The sequence below is a fragment of the Rhinoderma darwinii genome, chromosome 9 (assembly GCF_050947455.1).
Source record: "Rhinoderma darwinii isolate aRhiDar2 chromosome 9, aRhiDar2.hap1, whole genome shotgun sequence".
Classification (NCBI taxonomy): domain Eukaryota; kingdom Metazoa; phylum Chordata; class Amphibia; order Anura; family Rhinodermatidae; genus Rhinoderma; species Rhinoderma darwinii.
The window spans coordinates 92,302,141-92,320,215 of NC_134695.1; the positions used below are offsets into that span (position 1 = coordinate 92,302,141).

Sequence of the window (18,075 nt, forward strand, 5' to 3'; positions counted from 1 at the left end):
GCTACGCACGGAACCACAGACAAGGGGAAACATCTACATAATCAGCAGTGGTAATGTGGAACTACTGATCTCATCATGTCCTTCGCAGCCAGTGGGCTAGACATGAGCAGGCGAAGGAAACACGTTTATTTCTTACTTCTTAATGCAATTGGTCATTAGCAAGTGGACATCTTGTCTTTCATCCAGCAGAAGCATCGCACCAAGGTAACCAATCCTCTTGTCTGTGAATTTCTGAGAGGCAATGAGTTTCAAGCACTCCAGCTGCAGAGGAAAAACAAACAATTCAATTCTGAGTCAGTCACCCAGAGAGATCTATATGCAGCGGCGCAGCTATAGGGGTCGCAACGTGCCCTGAACTATTCACACTTGCTATAGTAAATCCGGTCTATATAATAAACTACACGGCCCCTGTTACTTTAGTAACAGTATAATTACCCTCCTCGCTACGGAGTCGAGTCCGGGCGCAGCGCTGGTCCCGACGCCTTTAAGCATTATGATGTCACGGCGCTATGTGTGCTGCGCACAACATCGTGAAGCTGAACTGTCAGGACCCACGTGGTGCCTGAAGAAGAGCCCACTCAGGAGCGAGGAAGGGAAGTCTAACAATACGGTCTGCTAGGGCCCTGGATCTAAAGGGTCTTTTTGTATCCGCGTCCTTAGAACACACACGCATAGATTACCAAAACGCCAATTTGCACCATACAATATGCATCATGGGTTGCTATAGATTGTGTAGTGTGAATACCTTGTTAAAAGTGTGCATGCGATAAATTCTAAAACCCAAACTGGCCTGGTCTTCTGTCAAAGAGGTACCAAAAACTTACCTGCCCAAAGTGAGCAGGATATCCCAACATGTGCATATATAGAAGCTTGGCCACATTGCGGCAGCGATATGTGTTGTCTTCCTCACGGAACGATGAGCGGATGGCGGCGCACTCCTTCTGGATCATCTCCCGCTCCTCGGCTTGTGTGCGTGCTGTCCGGATGGTGCGGATCAGCTCCCGCAGTCTGATAGGGGCCGGCATCCTCTGCATCAGACACACAAGAAAGTCATAAATTAATAATAATAAAAAAAAAAAAAAAAAAAAAAAGCAGTGTCAGAATATATAATCAAATGCCCCATTAAAAGGTAAGACCCAGCTGTCAATTTATTCATACATTTCCATGAGGAATAACAGAGGAATGGCACAATGTAAAGTTCTAATAAAAGGTGCTCCAGAAATGTTATTTCATGGGACATTTAAGTATTTACTAAAACAGACATGTAAAAAGTCCTCAATGGCACCGTCCACAGTCCTGTTACACGGGAGACACAGCTCTAATTATTTTATTATAGCGAGAGAATATTCACATTGTAAGCTCGGATCTGCATGGATCAATCTTACCTCTCTACACATGTGCCCTACACAGGAATCAAACCACACGGCCACGGCTGAAGCAGCGGTGCTTAGGTCTGATGCCCACGACCGTAGATTTCATCCGTAATTACGGATGCATTCATTTCTATGACCGACTGACATCTTCCCGTATATTTACGGGAAGGTGTCCGGGCCGTAGAAAGCTTCCGTAAAAAATAGGACATTTTTTTATTTTATGGACCGTGCTCCCATACTTTATAATGGGAGCACGGCCCGCAAATGCGGTTGACTGTCCGCGGCCATCCGTGCCCGTAATCGTGGACCGTAATTAGTCGTGTGGCCTTACCACTGGGCCAGCACTCATCACTTGGCTTACAACCTAAGGCCCCCTGCACATAACCGTGCCCATAATCACAGTCTGTGGTTACGGCTACGGCCGGCCACCCGCATTTGAAGGCCGTGCTCCCATATAAAGTATGGGAGAACGGTCCGTAAAAAAAGCAAAAAATAGGACATGTCCTATCTTTTGCGGAGGCTTTCTACGGCACAGACACCTTTCCCTAAATGTACGGGTAGGTGTCCATAGGCCATAGAAATCAATGAGTCTGTAATTACAGACAAAATCTACGTTCGTGTGCATGGGGCCTAACAGGAGACATTCTGCATCCTAAAATAAAATACAAGCCCGGTACAAATACATGAGAGCTGGTAATGTAATGTAATACAGCAGTCATCATATTCAGCGCAGCAACGCCCCACACAACAGCTGTGCCTCATATCTCATGTACCGCTGAAGACACAACAACCTGTCCATTCTCATGCAGCCCTTAACGAAGGACGGATATATCAGTCCTGCGCAGGTGTTCGTTCCCACAAAAGGACGGCTATATCCGTCCTCTGATCGCGTGGATCCTGCCAGTGTACCCTGTTATACACAGCCTGGCTCCTGCTGCAATCGAAGCGCGCTCCAATTCCGGCAGTTTAACCCATTAGATGCCGCTGTCAATAGCGACAGTGGCATCTAATGTGTTTGACAGAGGGAGAGAGCTCCCTCTGTCACCCCATCAGCGCCCCCGCAAAGAAATCGTGGGGTGCCGTCGGGTTTCCATGGCAGCCGGGGACTTAACCAAGGCCCCCAAAGTCTGCCTTCAGCGTCTGTTTATTAGGCCATGCCAGAGGTATTGCCTAGATTGCCTGTCCGTTTTACACTGACAGTATACCAAGAATACCAAAGCATTGTATAAACGATCAGCAGATCGCATAGTGAAGTCCCCTGGTGGGTCTAAAAAATAAAAATGTAAAAATAAAACCACATTTTCCCCCCCAAAAAGTGGTTTTATTTAGTAAAAGTGTCAAAACAAAGAACACATACACATATATGGTCTCCCCACGATCGTAACGACTCGAACAATAAAATTAACACATCAATTAAATTGAATGGCATCCAAAAAACTAAACAAACGGCAAAATTCTCTCTTCTCCCATTCCCTCAAAAAAATAAAAATAAAATCTATAAGTCCTATGTACCCCAAAATAATAGTAATGAAAACTACACCTTGGCCGCAAACATCAAGCCCACATACGGCCACATTGACGGAAAAATAAAAAAGTTCCGGCTCTTGGAATGCGGCGATGCAAAAAACAAGTAATTTTTTTCTAAAAGGATTTCTATTGTGCAAAAACGTAGGGAAACCTAAAACCTTTACATATTTGGTATCCCCGTAATCGTGCCGACCCATAGAATAAAGTTAACATGTAATTTACGCTGCATAGTAAACGGCGTAAATTTAGAACGTGAAAATCAATGTTGAAGTAGCTGCTTATTTTCAATTCTCCCCGAACAAAGTTAATTCATATATTATATGCATCCAAAAATGGTGCAATTGCAACGCAAAAAAACAAGCCCTTATATGGCTATGTAGACGAAATTAAAAAAAAAGTTACGACTCTTGGAATGCGACCGTGAGAAAACAAAAAATAATCCTTGGTCATTAACGTGCAAAATGGCCTGGTCATAAAGGGGTTAATACATTTCATTAATAAGGGTAAACCTAAAAGGGAACCGGTCTTCAGTTTTGACTACATAGGGGCTAGAGTGACATTTCAGTACATACACCTGTATAACGGCAGTAATAAAGCACACCTGAGAAAAAAATTTCAACAACTCCTCCACCATATGCAAACGACTCGCCAAGCGTCGGCTGGGCATTTTGTCAGCAGGCGATTGTCCTGCGATCTCCCATCTAGGCTTTGATCGACATCTCTACGCAGGGAACAGTGGATGACGCAGAAGGCGTCATATGTGAATCAAACCTAGATAGGAAGGGTTGCCGTCGAAATCGGTGGACAATTGCCTGCTGACGAACCACCCAGCCGAGACTTTGAGAGTAATTTGAATACGGTGCAGGAGTCTTTTTCTAAGGCAGGGGTACTCAACTGGCGGCCTGCGGTCTAAGTCGAGTGCGCAGACGCCAGCTGTACGGACCCCTGTACTCAATTGTATCCGCGTCCTTAGAACACATACAAATAAAAAAATAAAAAATAAAAAAAAAAATCGAACAGCGCTGGCAAGGGAACATCATCCGCCCCGCCAATTGGTGCTTTTCCTGTGATGCAGGCAACATGATGACGTCATTGCGCCACCTGCATCGTTCTGGTGGAGCAGGCCTGAAATCGCTAGATGAGAACGGAGACAGGTGAGTTTGTGGCTTTTTGCCACTTTCTACAAGCAAATCCAATCAGTGTGAACATAGCTTTACTGTTGGTGTTCAGCTCGGACCTTCACCTGACGGGAAGCCCAGGTAAAGGGGCCTTCACTAAAAATAGTGAGTACCCCTGTTCTAAGGTGCTTTATTACTGCGGCTATACATGGATATGTACTGAAATATTTCTCTAGCCATTATATAGCGGTTAAAGGTCATCAGAACGGATGACGGATCCATATAGCCCCATTATTTGAATGCTAAGAGTCTGGACTTTAGTACGATACCAAGATGTAGGCTCTTGTCTAGTCGCAGCAAGCGTTTAAAGTCCAGGCCTATTACATGACAAACTCAGCTCTGCTACATCTGTACGTATGTAAAGGTTTCTGGAGGCTTTTAGAACTGGAGATATGCTAGAAAGTTGCGATCATGTAGGTAGACACTACAGTCAGCCTCTCCCCAACCTGAAGTGGCGGATAACAAGGAACAGATTGTCCTCAACTCCACAGCAAAGCGGAGTAAAATGGCCTTATTTAATAGTGGTTTAAAGGAGACACTAACCCGAATAAGTGAGATTCCTCAGTCCAGTATCATATCACACACCACGGTGTGCTGTAGAGAACGGTACGTGTGACATGTTTGACAAACCAGTCAATGAATGGCACCAATATTATTTTTTTTGTTCCAGGAACAGCAGCTCTGGTCATTATAGATCAGTGTCCATGGAAACGGTGCCACACCTTCCTATACAAACAGCTCTGACGTAACCGGTGCATCTCCTATCCCACGGGTGTGACCCCTCGACCTGCTGGTAGTAACCTTCACGCTGGGAAATCTCAGGGAGAGCCTGTTACTGTCCCATTATTTACCCTTCACTTCCTAAAAACTCAGCCCAAAAAGTTTTTAACGTGAATATTTTATTTCATAAAAGGGACAAAGTTGCAAGAGTTTAATTATGAGATAAAACCAAAAAGAACATATGATGTTAACGCCACAAAAACCACAGACATCGAGAACGCTGCCATTCTCATATAGCCCAGCAGGTCCTCGCGATCGCACTCTCCGGTTGTGCAACCATACATTCCTATTTACCAACGTGTCCAGAAAGGCCACATAATCCCCCCCCCCCCGTGAACCTTCCCTTAGGATGGTCACATACAGGCATAGGTCTTAATGGCCCACATAGCTGGTAATAGATCCTTAAAGGGGTTCTCCGGGCATTATATAATGGTCTATCCTCATGATAGGTCACCAATACCAGATCGGTGGGGCTCAGACTACCAGCACACCAACCGATAAGTTGACTGAAGGGGCCACAGTGACGACCACCACAGCCTCTTTAGCGCTTGCCAGTCACAGCGCCGTACACATCAGGAGCGGCTGTGCCCATTCAAGTGACTGAGCTGAAATCCTAAGCACGGACACTACGATGTGTACGGCGCTGTGCCTGTTAAACATTGAAGAGGCCTTAGCCCCTTCATCGACAGGAGTGGACGTAATCAGACCCCCACCCATCTGATATTGATGATCTATCTAATAAGCCATCAATATAAAATGCTTTGAGAACCCTTTAAATCCTATTACTGAACTTATCTTCACCCTAAAACCAGTTGTCTCCAACCTGTCTTTCCAGCTGTTGCTAAACTACAACTCCCAAACATTCCCTGTCAGAAACCCCTGAGAGTTGTAGTTTTGCAACTGAAGACACATAGGTTGGAGACCAATGCCCCACACAATCCTATCATATAAGGACGTATAATCATCCATGTAAGCTAGCCATAAAGAACCATGAGAGAAAAGCAAACACTACTGTATCTATTGCTCTACCCATAGGAATAATAAAGCACAAGCCAAGTAACATCTAATGGCCTAAGGCAGTGATCTGCAACCTGTGGCCCGTCAGCTGTTAACCTACAACTCCCAGCGTGCCCAAGAAGCCACTGGGTGTAGTCTTACAACAGCTTGCAAAGCCATCATTTGCAGACCACGGGTCTAAGGATAAAAAGTTGTTTATGCGCTCAGAGAACTCCACCACCAAGACTAAAAAAAAATAGCTTCCTTACCTTCCATTTTTCGTGTGCCAGGTCCGACAGTGTCTCCAACAAGTCCATCGGTCCCAAGTTACACGACACTATACTCTTCGCCCTTCCCCTGTTTAAAAATCAGGCTCAGAGAAAGGTGATGCCCCTCCCCGAGAAGATTTCTATTCAGGTGAATGGGAACTTGACAGGGGAGGGTCATACAATACCAACTCAGCAATTCAAACAGGTTGAGCGGAAGAGGAGTGGAGTGCAGCGTGGAACCATCGGAGTGTGGACCCTGGGGGTGCGGACAGGGAGAAAACAGAAGGTATGGAAAATAAATGTCATTTCTGGTTTTCATCTTCATAAATTTAATAATAAGAACTTCTATAGATATCAACAGAAAACAACCCAAAAAGTTAGGGGCTTGCAGAATGTCTGGGTGCACTGGATACCTGGCTCCTGCGATTGTCCAGCCCTGCTAAGCGGTGTCATGTCCGATGTCTACTCTGTTTGCCTATGTTCACATATATGCAGCTTCTATATACTGGGTGCTAGTGCACCAAGAAGAAGAATGAACTCAAGCTTAAAAGGGGGTGATCTCATAACACAACCCTTCACATACACCCTATTAGGGCAAATCATCAGAGAGGACCCTCTTTGGAACTCCTCTCTGAGCCAAAGCGGAGAGTCGCTAACATCGAAAATCTCTGGCGGTCCATGTAATACGTGGACGGCCATTCATTTAAATGTCCTGAATGTAATGCTACATGTGTGGCTGGAAATCTCAGGTTTGGCCCAACTTCCCTTAAGAGCATCCAATTGCTGGGGGATTTCTGAAGCCAGACGTAGGAAGACTTTTTTTTTCAAAAAGTGATCATTTAGACGAGAATCCCTTTAAAAGCGGAAGTCCAGCTTCTCAAACCAATATGTTATTTTCCTGTTCCAATTAGTCTGAAATAAAAATACTGAAATAGTTTGTTCTGTGTCTATAACTCCTTTGCGGCGTTGTGTCTCCATGGTAACAGACTACAAACAAACCCTGTGTAGTCTGTGCAGGCAGGTTTATGGGGGGAGTCAGTCGGGAAGCCGACAATCCTGTGTGGGGGTCTCTCGGCACTCGTCCGACAGCTATTGCATGTGCGTGGCCAGCTTTCGGTGGAACGGATCTTTCATTTGCACTGCCCCCCCACATATATTGAAGACGGCAATTTATAATCTATACTATACACATATACCCTGTGAATGCACTAGACATGGCAATACCAACAAAACAGCTGATCCCTACAGGCTAGCAAGTAGAAAAAAAAACATGAAAGGGAATATGACTGCAGGGTCAGGCTACACAAAGCTTGTTTGTTATCTGTAACCATGGCGATACATAGGTCTGCATAGGGGCGGTGGACACAGAACAATAGTCTTTTAATGAAGACCATTTGCAATGTTGTTTTATTTCTTTAATCAAGATGCATTAGAGCAATAAAAGAAAATTGGTTGCAAAATTGGACCAAGTGTTTCGTTATCCTCTAAATGCCAGACTCGCCCGTAAACGTATAAACGTGAGTTATCCTCCGTGGTCATGTTTTTCCATTATTTTTCTATATTATATCGGTGACCACCAGTATGGCCACCACTACCTAGTTCTGTAGTGAACATCCCATGCTCCTGTACAACTACCTAAGCAAGCAGATCCGCTGCTTAGGTGTCTGGGAAAGTTGGGTGACAAACCTGTGGGATCTTTAAGGGCAGACATGTCAGCGGACAGTCTGATAGAAGACGACAACAACTCATGGACTTACGGTTTGTTTACCCTTTAGCTGTATTAGTTTGAATTCAGAAGAGCGTAGCATACGTCTGTGTGATGGCCGTTAAAACAAGGGCGCATGTATTTCAATGGGACCGTTCACACAGCCGTTGTTTTAATGAACCGTGGGAAGGGTCTTGTCAAAATTAGAACATGTCCTATTTTCGTCAGTTTTCACAGATCCCTCCATAGACTCCAATCTATGTGGATCTGTGAAAATGGGTCCCGCACGGGTGCAGCTCGGTAGTTTTCCAGGTCCGAGTTTGCACTCTTTCGTGTGAGTTTGGCCTTAGTCCCCAAAATGAAAGACCACCTTTGTGAGACCTCAGCTTTCTTGTTACTGGATACAGCAGCGTCCAGTGCGTTCTACGCGGTCGTGAATAGTGAGCGCATGGTAATAATGGAGGCTGCACAAAGACATTCATGTATATTTAAGAGACCATCTGAAAACCCTTTTCTACTCCGTACGCTCGCTATAGTGTAACGTGATCACACGCAGCGGCCTCCACACTTTCGTCACGGTGGTGATGTGTCTGCAGTACACCCCCTCACTGAGGGATACACACTCTCATAGAACGGTAGGGATAATGCTTAAAACCGCACCTGACAGAGCCCCCGACGTGTTTCGCTGTATATCGGCGTCCAAAGGGGGTTTAGAGGCTCCCTTCAATATGCCATAAATGTCCGAGATAAGAATATACTTTAAGGGTCCGTTCACATGTAGTGTAAATACTGAAAATTTCCATAACTGATTTAGTTGCGGAAAATCTGCAGCATAATAATACGGTAGCAGCAGAGTGGATGAGATTTGAACAAATATCATCCATCCACACGCTGGGTAAATGAGAAGTGGGAAAAACGCTCAGAAATGGACACGTGGTGCGGTTTTTTATTCCGCAGCATGTCAATTGTATTTGCGTAAACTGCTTATTTGTTGCAGGATTTCCACATGGAATACAATGGGGAGGTTAATCCTGCAACAAATAGCAGATGTTGCGTTTTACGTGGCGGAATCAATGCGATTTCGTCACAAAAAGCGCAACTTAGAAAAAAAAACAATCCCAGGGCTGCAGAGCATCAGAGAGACGCATCACAACGGTAAGTATCCTTCCTTTATTTTTTTTCCTGTGCAGTTTTGTGCAGCGGACATGCCGGCCATGAAACTGCGTTTTTTCTGCCGGAATTCCCTGCGGCACAAAGGGCGGATACGCGGTGTGCGTTTACGCAGCGTATCCGCCCTGTGTGAACATACCCTTAAAGCAATATTCCAGCCATCAAGATTTATCACCTATCCACGAGATAAGTGTTAGATCAATGGGGTCCAGCTGCTGGAATCCTCCTAAAATCGCTATGACGTGGGATTCCAGTGCCCCGTGCTTCCCCACCCGAAGCGAAGAGGAGTTGTAAACCGCACACCGCCGCCATACAATAACGCCTATTAAGAGGGAAGGGATGTTAGTACTGGGACCCCCTCATTTCCAGTAGTCAGAGCCCCACCTGTCCAGTGGATAAAGGTTATTGATCCTTTACAAATTGGACACCCTTTCCCTATTCCTGCCGCTATGCACCTGTATAGAGAGGAGATGGCATGTGACATACATTTGCTTGTATGGAAAAATGTGTGTCAGTCATAACAGCCACTAGATACAACAAAGAGGATACCACATTGATTTGCAATGCAGATGACACAATCTAGACCATATATGAATGTCGCCGCCTGCCAACTGTTATAGTGAAGAGGAATCCACGCTCAGCCCCTATAACTAGATTAATAGTAAAGATCAGGAAGGCATATGTAACAGGGAAATGAACAATCCTGCCGCCCCCGGCAGCAACCAGTCTGGTCTCTTCTGGAATGAAGGTTATGTGAGGTGCATCCTCTGCGTTATTCACGTATACAGGGAGGCATGATGCCAGTCTTCAACAGCAAAATAAAAAAAGAAAGCAATAAAATAGTTTTATCAAGCTTGAGCCAGTCTGCATTCTACACTAACCTTCAGAGACTACGCAAAGGTGATGCCAGAGCAACAAACGGCCTGTTAAATGTATGGTCCATTCACTGACAGCAAGCAGTGATCTTGAACACGGTGCGGCATTGAAACACAAAATTGATTAGAAATCTGCAGAACTTTTCAAACGTTGAATATGTTTTACCGCTTTAAAAAAAAAAAAAAATAAATAAATAAAAGTGTACAAAAATGGGGGAATAGGTACCGGAAAAAAAAAAGCTATGGTGTCACCGCAGCACACGGCCATTTATGCGTTTTCAGTATTAAAAGTATTTAATGACACAGCAAAACCGGGCGGTGAAATAAAAAAAAGGTAATTCTAGAGCGAGTGGTTCTGTTAGACAGATGTAAAGAGATCTGAAGGAACTTGAAACTTTTGGGCCGTGCCCTCCTTCCAATGATGGTAACGTAATACAGAAGGTCTCGTCTTTTATCTATAATATAATCACTTATAAACATCACAGAGGTTTAATCTTAGGAAAAGCCGAGGCTTGAAGAGGACTCCGTCTTGGGACTTATTCACATGAACGTAGAATACGTCCGCGTGACGGCCGTTAAAACAACGGCTGACACACGGATGCATATATTTCAATGGGGCTGTTCACACGGCCGTTGTTTCAAAGTAGCGTGTGAAGGGTCCGTTGAAAAATAGAACATGTCCTGTTTTCTTCAGTTTTCACAGATCCCTCCATAGACACCCGCACAGGTGCAATTCGGACGTGAAAAACTGCAGTTTTTCACGTCCCAGTTTGCACTCATTGGTGTGAATCTGGCCTTATACGGCGACTTTTACAAATCTACATGTCATTTACTGGAAGAGTCAGGTAAAGCTCAGCAGTAATTCTACAAATTCTGGAGTTGTAAAAAGAACTTGACTTCATGGTGAGGGCAGCAAAAGCAGCAGATGTCAGAGCGCCGCCTGCTCTCTGGCCCCATAACATCAGGGTTCATCTAGGACTTGAGGCACTATAGGAATGCACACAACTAAATGCAAGCTTCAACCCAGGTCATGACTGTATTGGGCACCCAATGGTTAAAATCACATTTGCCATTGCATCAAATTGCAGCATGGACAAGAATTTTGGACGGGTATTGCAAGGCACAGGCCTAATAGTATCAGATGCTGTGGAAGTCAGATTAATAGGTGAAAGGAGGATGAAGTCAGATACTTAAAGAGGACCTGTCACTCGGTAATATAGGTTGAACTAGTTATCTGACCTGAATAGCACCGTTTCCCTGATTCCAGCGCCGTTTTTCTTTTTTCCTGGAACCCCCTCCTCCCCGGTTGCAGATATGGCCCGCTGTTGTGTTGGCTCCCTTTATACTAATTTGCTGTAGTTAGCCAACAGGGCGTGAACTACCCTTAAGCTGATTGGTCAACATCAGAGGAAATGAAGCTAGCTCCACCCCATTGGCTAACTACTGAAAATTAGAACATAGGGAGCCAAGACAAGAAAGAGAGGGCCATATCTCGGAGATGGGGGGGTCTAGGAAAAAAACAAAAAAAACAGCGCTGTAATCAGGGAGACAGCACTATTGAAGTCAGTTGACCAGTTCAGCTTATATGACCCAGTGACAGATCCACTTTAAAGGGGTTGTCTTATAAGGACAAGGTCTTCTAAAAGGACAACCACTTTTAAAAAAAGAAGCCACCTTCTCTTCCCCCCGGTGATCAGCGGTTATGACCGGGGGAAGCCACAGACAGCCACTCATCTCCCCTGCAGCGGAAATGTAGCATTACACGCTATACATCTAAATGAACGGCCGTCCTTGTAACGCACGCACTCGCCAGGCTCCCCAGAGGGTACATGGTTTTCAGGCCTTACCTGTTCTGGTACACAGAAAGGAAAGAAAGCGGAAACACCAGACGGAGAAGACGCCACCTCAGGCAACAGGTAACCTAGAAGGAGATGGAAGATCACGGAGGACACCACTAATGGCGGAATGTTTCACCAGCTAAAATTCTAGATAACAGAAAAGGAAGAAGCCAACGCAGCATCAGATGAGGGTGAACCTACAATAATATACAAGAAGAAGAACACACAAATAGCAACTCACAACTACATAACGATTATCTGAAACGGATCATTCCACTACCGAGATGCAGCAGAGACGCGAATACTCTTCTTTTCAGGATCCATCAGCAAACGGCAGACAGTCACGTAAAGTGAAAAGTCCTGCAACTTTCTAGTATGATTGGTGATTCAATTTCTTACTGTGAAAATCTCTGCTTGCTGTCAGTGATTGGAAAACTTGTCTACATCCTGACACCCTTTTAAAGGGTAACTAAATTTAAAAAACAACTTTTGACATGTCATAGCGACACGTCAGAAGTTTTGATCAGTGGGGGTTCAAGACCCTCACCGATTGCTAAAATAAAGCGGCAGAAGAGCTCTGGTGAGCGCTGTGACGCTTTGTTTTTGATCGGCTTTCCTTGGGAAGTCGAACGAGCAGCGTACGGGCTCAGTTTTTGCTATTGAGCCTCTACACCGCTGTAAGGGACACCGATAAGAGAAGCGGCACAGCGCTGATGTTTCAGCGATCGGTGGGGTCTCAGTGCTCAGACCCCCATCGATCAAAACTCGTGACATGTTACTATGACACGTCAAAAGTTTTTTAAAAAAAAGTTTAGTTACCCTTTAATACTCGAAGACTGAAAGTTTGCTACGATTGTATCCAGTGTCGATAATCGCCTGTGAGCTAAATACGGCCTTGTTCGCACCCGCGTTGCAAGCTTGGTTAGAACCTCCGTCCCAGATTCAGCAGAAAATACTGGAAACAATAGCGCTATTGTTTCCAGTAGACCCACGGACACCCTGACGGAACCAATTAAAGCTGCCGGTGGTGCAACGGTATCGGCGCTACCGGGTATTCCCTTGTTATGCTCTTCTAATGGAGTAAAAAAAACGGAATGGTGAGCGCAGGTGTGAACAAGGCCTACAGAAGCAAAACAAATTTCTCTCCTGTCCCGATACTTTACTACAATCAGTGCTGGTACAATGTATCATCCTGGAGTCCAGGCTGTGTAGCAAACCTTCAGCTGTAAGTAGTATTAAGACTGTGCAGGTTTTCAGTACCTGGATGCAAACAAGAATGTTTCTACTCACTGACAGCCGGCAGAGATCTTGAAACAGTAAGGAATTGAAACTAAGTATATTAGAAATTTGCTGCATTTTTTAAAACATGATGTAGCTTTATATACATAAAACCGGAAAGCGACACAAAAGTACGTTACCTCTGCAGCGCAGCAACGATCCCAACTTTTCCTGGACTACCATTCAATACACCGGTCTATAATCCCAACTTTCTCACACAATAGCTCCTAAGACAAACGGCAAGAGGTGTTTACCCAGCCCCAAACTAATCAGCCGGGTAGTAATCTTTTAACATTAACAGAAACCTGCGTTCCTTCCCTCCATGGATCGCTGCCTGGAATGTGACTCCGTAACCTTGTCATGAATTCACTCCTGCAGTGACCCACGTACAGCAGAATGGCGGCTCCCGGGCCCAGCGCACCAGGATGTGTTCACTTCAAACCTTCAATTCTTTTCCTATCAAATACTTATCAGCCATGAATCTGGATCTGCGAGCCGGGGAAACTTCATATTACAAAACTGCTGGAAGGAAACGAAAAACAGACAAACACCGGCCATTAACCTGTCAACTACTCCCAACCTCCAAACGATAGATCAACGTTTTGCCTGCGCTACACCACTCCCTAAGACCGTGCCCACGGCGCATGCCAGCTATTACCCCATGAGACCAGAACTATCTCCAGTAGTCATCCCCCTCTGCCAAGTCATTACAAATGCTTCTGAGAATATCAAATGTCATCCAGCTTTCCAAGAGTCCTGAACAGCAAACAGTCCCAGTTATAAGAACATGACAAGAAGCAATAATTGGGCATTTTGTTGCCATTCAGGAGTCTGGAAAAGGTGTGTGACACCCAGATATAGGTACAAATTCTACTCAGCTTTATCTTATTTACATGTTTCCTAGGATAGATTCGTGACAACCAATATGGTCACCATTACAGCTCTTATGGGAGTTGTCACACAGCTTTTCCAAACTCCTGAAAAGGGCAAAAAATAAAAAAAATGCCTCATTGTTCATTGGTTCATCCTCTGCACCTATAACAGTAAGGCCTCATGCACACGACCGTGCTTTTGCGTCCGCAAATTATCGGCATTTTTGCGGACCCATTCATTTCTATGGCCCTATACACACACACACACACACACACACACACACACACAACTGTAGTTTTCACACATCCATTCTGGGATGCAAATCTGCAAAAACTCAGGACAAGTCATTTTACAATCCAGATTTGCGTCTTCGAAAACTGGCGAAATCATTAATATTTTTTGTAGCAAATCCTGATGACACACAACAAAAGTTTCTTTGCGGACTGTAACAGATCAGTGGTTTTGTGGCCCGCAATACCCCTAGGGTCGTGTGCATTAGGCCTAAGAGCTCATGCCCACAATCGTTGTTCTCTTCAGTGTCCGATCCGTTTATTGTGGATGCCATGAACACATCCGTTTTTTTGCAGATCCGTGTATCCGTTCCGCAAATGATAGAACATGTCCTATTCTTGTCGGTAATTGCGGTCAGTCTAGTGTACGGGTCCGCAAAAGAAACGGACAGCACACAGAAGCCACGAGGATCCATGTTTTGCATAAGGCAGAGGACCACCGTCATGTTAGCTGCCATCATAGCTTCCCCCTAAAACAGATCTAAGTAATTGAGAAAATTAAAAAAATATTTGAATTGGTGATTTTTATAGTAAAATTTTCCTGAGGCCTCGCGCACAAAACCAAGTGCTTTTCACCCCGTAATATGGTGTGCAATAAGGAATTGTATTGCGTCCCGCACCGTCCTATGTGGGGTGCGTATGACGGACTGAGTTTTTTTGCTGGCAGTACTGATAATGCTGCTTGGGGAAATCTCGGTACGATATACGGAAAAGTTCACACGAGAAAGAAATCTTCGTACATTGCCGTATCTTCATACAGCGGTATGTATGGCCCCGGTGAAATGTACGCGCTCCGTATTTGGGATCCGCGCGATACGATTGCGTGCATGAAGACATTCAGCAACATTTACACCAAACCCCCAGGTCACCTCTCCATGTAAAACTCCGACCCTCACTGTTCATTCAGGATTGGAAAAATTCCACCGCAGGTTACTAAGAACTCGGAGGTCTGGGTCTTAAGATTCCTGTATTTGCTACACGCTGAAATTCTAATCCATAGTTTCTGGAACTGCTGTTGGCCGGGGGTCTCCAGCTCACACCTCATAAATACATTCAATATCATCGAACTATGTAACTCTACAGAAACAAGGGAATAACACAAACTACAAAAAAAACACCCCCCTCAATACGATCAGATACTATCGCCAGGGAAACCACTTGGATAACACTTGTTGTCAGTGCTGAATTACACTCAAATCAATAGGCGTCTATGTAATGCGGTCACCTAGAAGGGGGGCAGCTATTAGCAGCGCCTCTCTGCTCTGGAAAAGAAGACACCCGCCTCTGCTTCCATATATTACAACTTGAGTATTGAACTATCTAAAGCCTTGTTCACACGGTGCAGATTTTGCATGCATTTTTTAAGCAAAAAGCAGAATTGGATCCAGGAGAACAGCGCTATTAGGACCAGTTCACACAGAGTTTTTGGACAGGCAGAAAAAAATCTAAAACAAAAATTCAATCAGGATTTTTGAGGCAGATTTTAAAATGCCAGCATTTTTTGCCAATTTTTTTTTTTTAGCAGCAATCAAATGCAGTAAATCAATGTAGTGGTGTACGGACGCAATAGAAAGTCTATGGGCCCGTACACCGATACATCGATTTTCCGGAAAAAGCCAAACAGAAACTAAGCGGCTTAGCATTCACACGAGCGCTTCTGCCGCTTTGTTTTAGCGATTGGTGGTGCTCGGACCCCCACAAATAGAAACTTCTGACATGACACTTTAACATGTCAGAAGTTTGTTGAATGTTTAGTTACCCTTTAAAAAAAAAATACACATAAAAAATCTGCAGCAAATCTCCACTGTGTGAACAAGGACCATTTGGACCTTTTTTCCCACAGCAACCAATCACAGCACAGCTTTAATTTTTTGCAGAGCATTTTAAGAAACGAAAGCTGAGCTCTGATTGGTTGCTATGGACACCAAGGAGTTTTTCTGTTAGACAGTTTTGATAAATGAGGCCTAATAGGTCATGGACACTGAAAATAATTTGTGGTGAAATATGCCCTCCCTTGGAGTGCTTGAGTTATAGCAAATGTCCAGTCAGACTGTCACTTTGCATACGATGTCACTGCTGAACCGGTCCCCATCTCCTTTTATCAATAGGACTACAGTGAAGGGGCAATATGGGGAAGCAATAGTGTAAGGCCGAATTCAGGCCAACGTGGGTAAACTCGGGACGTGAAAAACAGCAGTTTTTCACCTCAGAGTTGCCCCCGTGCGGGTCCCGTTTTCACTTCACTTGAGTCTATGGAGGGATCTGTGAAAACGGACGAAAACAGGACATGTTCTATTTTTCAATGGACCCTTCACAATGGCCATTGAAACAACAGCCTTGTGAACAGCCTCATTGAAATACATGTGTCCGTGGGAAGGCCGTGGTCTTAACAGCCGTCACATGGACGTATACGACGGTCGCCTGAAGTCGTTCTCTACCTGTAACAAGATGCCAGCACAGTATCAGGCCCCACGTACACGACCATAGACTTGGTCCGTAATTACGGACACATTCATTTCTATGGCTGACGGACACCTTCCCATATATTTACGGGAAGGTGTCCGTGCCGTAGAAATCTTCTGTAAAAAATAGGACAAGTTCAATTTTTTTTATTTTACGGACCGTGCTCCCATACTTTATCATGGGAGCACGGCCCGCAAATGCAGACGGCTGTCCGCGGCCGTAATCACAGACCGTGATTACGGGCACGGTCGTGTGCATGGGGCCTAAGTGAATGGCGCTTACGGGCACAGCTGGTGATGTCACTCATCATGGTCTGCCAGCCCGCTCCCGTCATCTAAACCCTGAAGAGGAACAGCAGGGTAACAGAGGAGGGGGTGACATCTCACGTATCAAAACGGTCAGAGAAAACATGGCCGAGTTTCCCACAGCAACCAGAGTTGAACGTCCATTTCTCCATTTGAGCGCTTAAGAAAAAAGGTCAGCGGTTTTCCAACCTGTATGAATTCTTGTCCACTGGACCGCAGTGACGTGGCGTCCATAGTGACGTAGCTGCATTGTCCGGTAGACGGTCGCCAAGTCACTGAGGACTACACAAAAATACTAAAGTACCTAGCCAACTTTTTGTATAATCTCCGCTATTCAGAAAACGAAATTGTCATTGATTGCAACGAGCAACACCGACACATCTATAACGTCTCCACGTGGTCCTATAGATCTCTTATAGGGTTTCTGTGCTGTAAATGAAGCCTCATCTTCTATCACATGAACTGTACGCGCTTCTTCCTTCTCCGGCCCCTTAACCTTGCAAACAGTCACTCCCACCATCCACCTGCACCTTTATAGCCATCATGATGAGTAATGGGAACGTCTTTGCGCACATTTAACATAAATGACCAATTTCCTCTCATCATGCAGTAACAAACTGTGACATCCTCCTCTTCTGTCTTTTCTTCCCCCTAAACACGTAGTTCCCTAAATCGCTTATTTTTGGTTTTAAATCAGATAAATCCGGAGCTACAGCTTGTGTTACGGCGGTCAGTCATCATGGGGTTCTCCAGATTTTGGTAAACTACAACTCTCACCCTCCCGGGAGTGTATACATCAATGGTAGGGAAAGCAGACAGCAAACATGTACTGACCCAACAACGGCAATCACTTTACAGAACGCACTAGCCATTCGTAAGGAGATCACAGCCCAACTAGACGTGAAGTTTCCACGGATCATTGTCTTTAATTTTATTAGCGGACGAGATTGCAGAATAGGGAAGCAGCCAGGGGATAAAAATCCCAGTAACTTCCCTGCAGACATTAGATGAAAGTAGGCCGAAACTGGGAGCGGGCGACTATCTAAGGCTTCGTTCACATTTGTGCTAGGGCTCCGTTCCGACAGATCTTTCCTCCGGAACGGAGCCCTGACAGACAGAAACGGTAACCATAGGTTTCCGTTTCCATTGATTTCA

The 18,075-nt window shown here is 44.9% G+C and overlaps 1 protein-coding gene across 1 annotated transcript in view; it reads right to left on the reverse strand.

Annotated features, from left to right (window-relative positions):
- The window catches only part of AP1G1 (adaptor related protein complex 1 subunit gamma 1), a 38,764-nt gene that overhangs the window by 18,650 nt on the left and 2,039 nt on the right, over positions 1-18,075 (reverse strand). The window contains exons 2-5 of the mRNA XM_075838493.1: positions 13,130-13,511; positions 11,721-11,794; positions 825-1,028; positions 137-261 (exon numbers count right to left, since the gene is read on the reverse strand). Coding sequence (XP_075694608.1) covers positions 137-261; positions 825-1,028; positions 11,721-11,794; positions 13,130-13,172 — 446 coding nt within the window. The 5' untranslated portion in view covers positions 13,173-13,511. The remainder of the gene's footprint in view (positions 1-136; positions 262-824; positions 1,029-11,720; positions 11,795-13,129; positions 13,512-18,075) is intronic.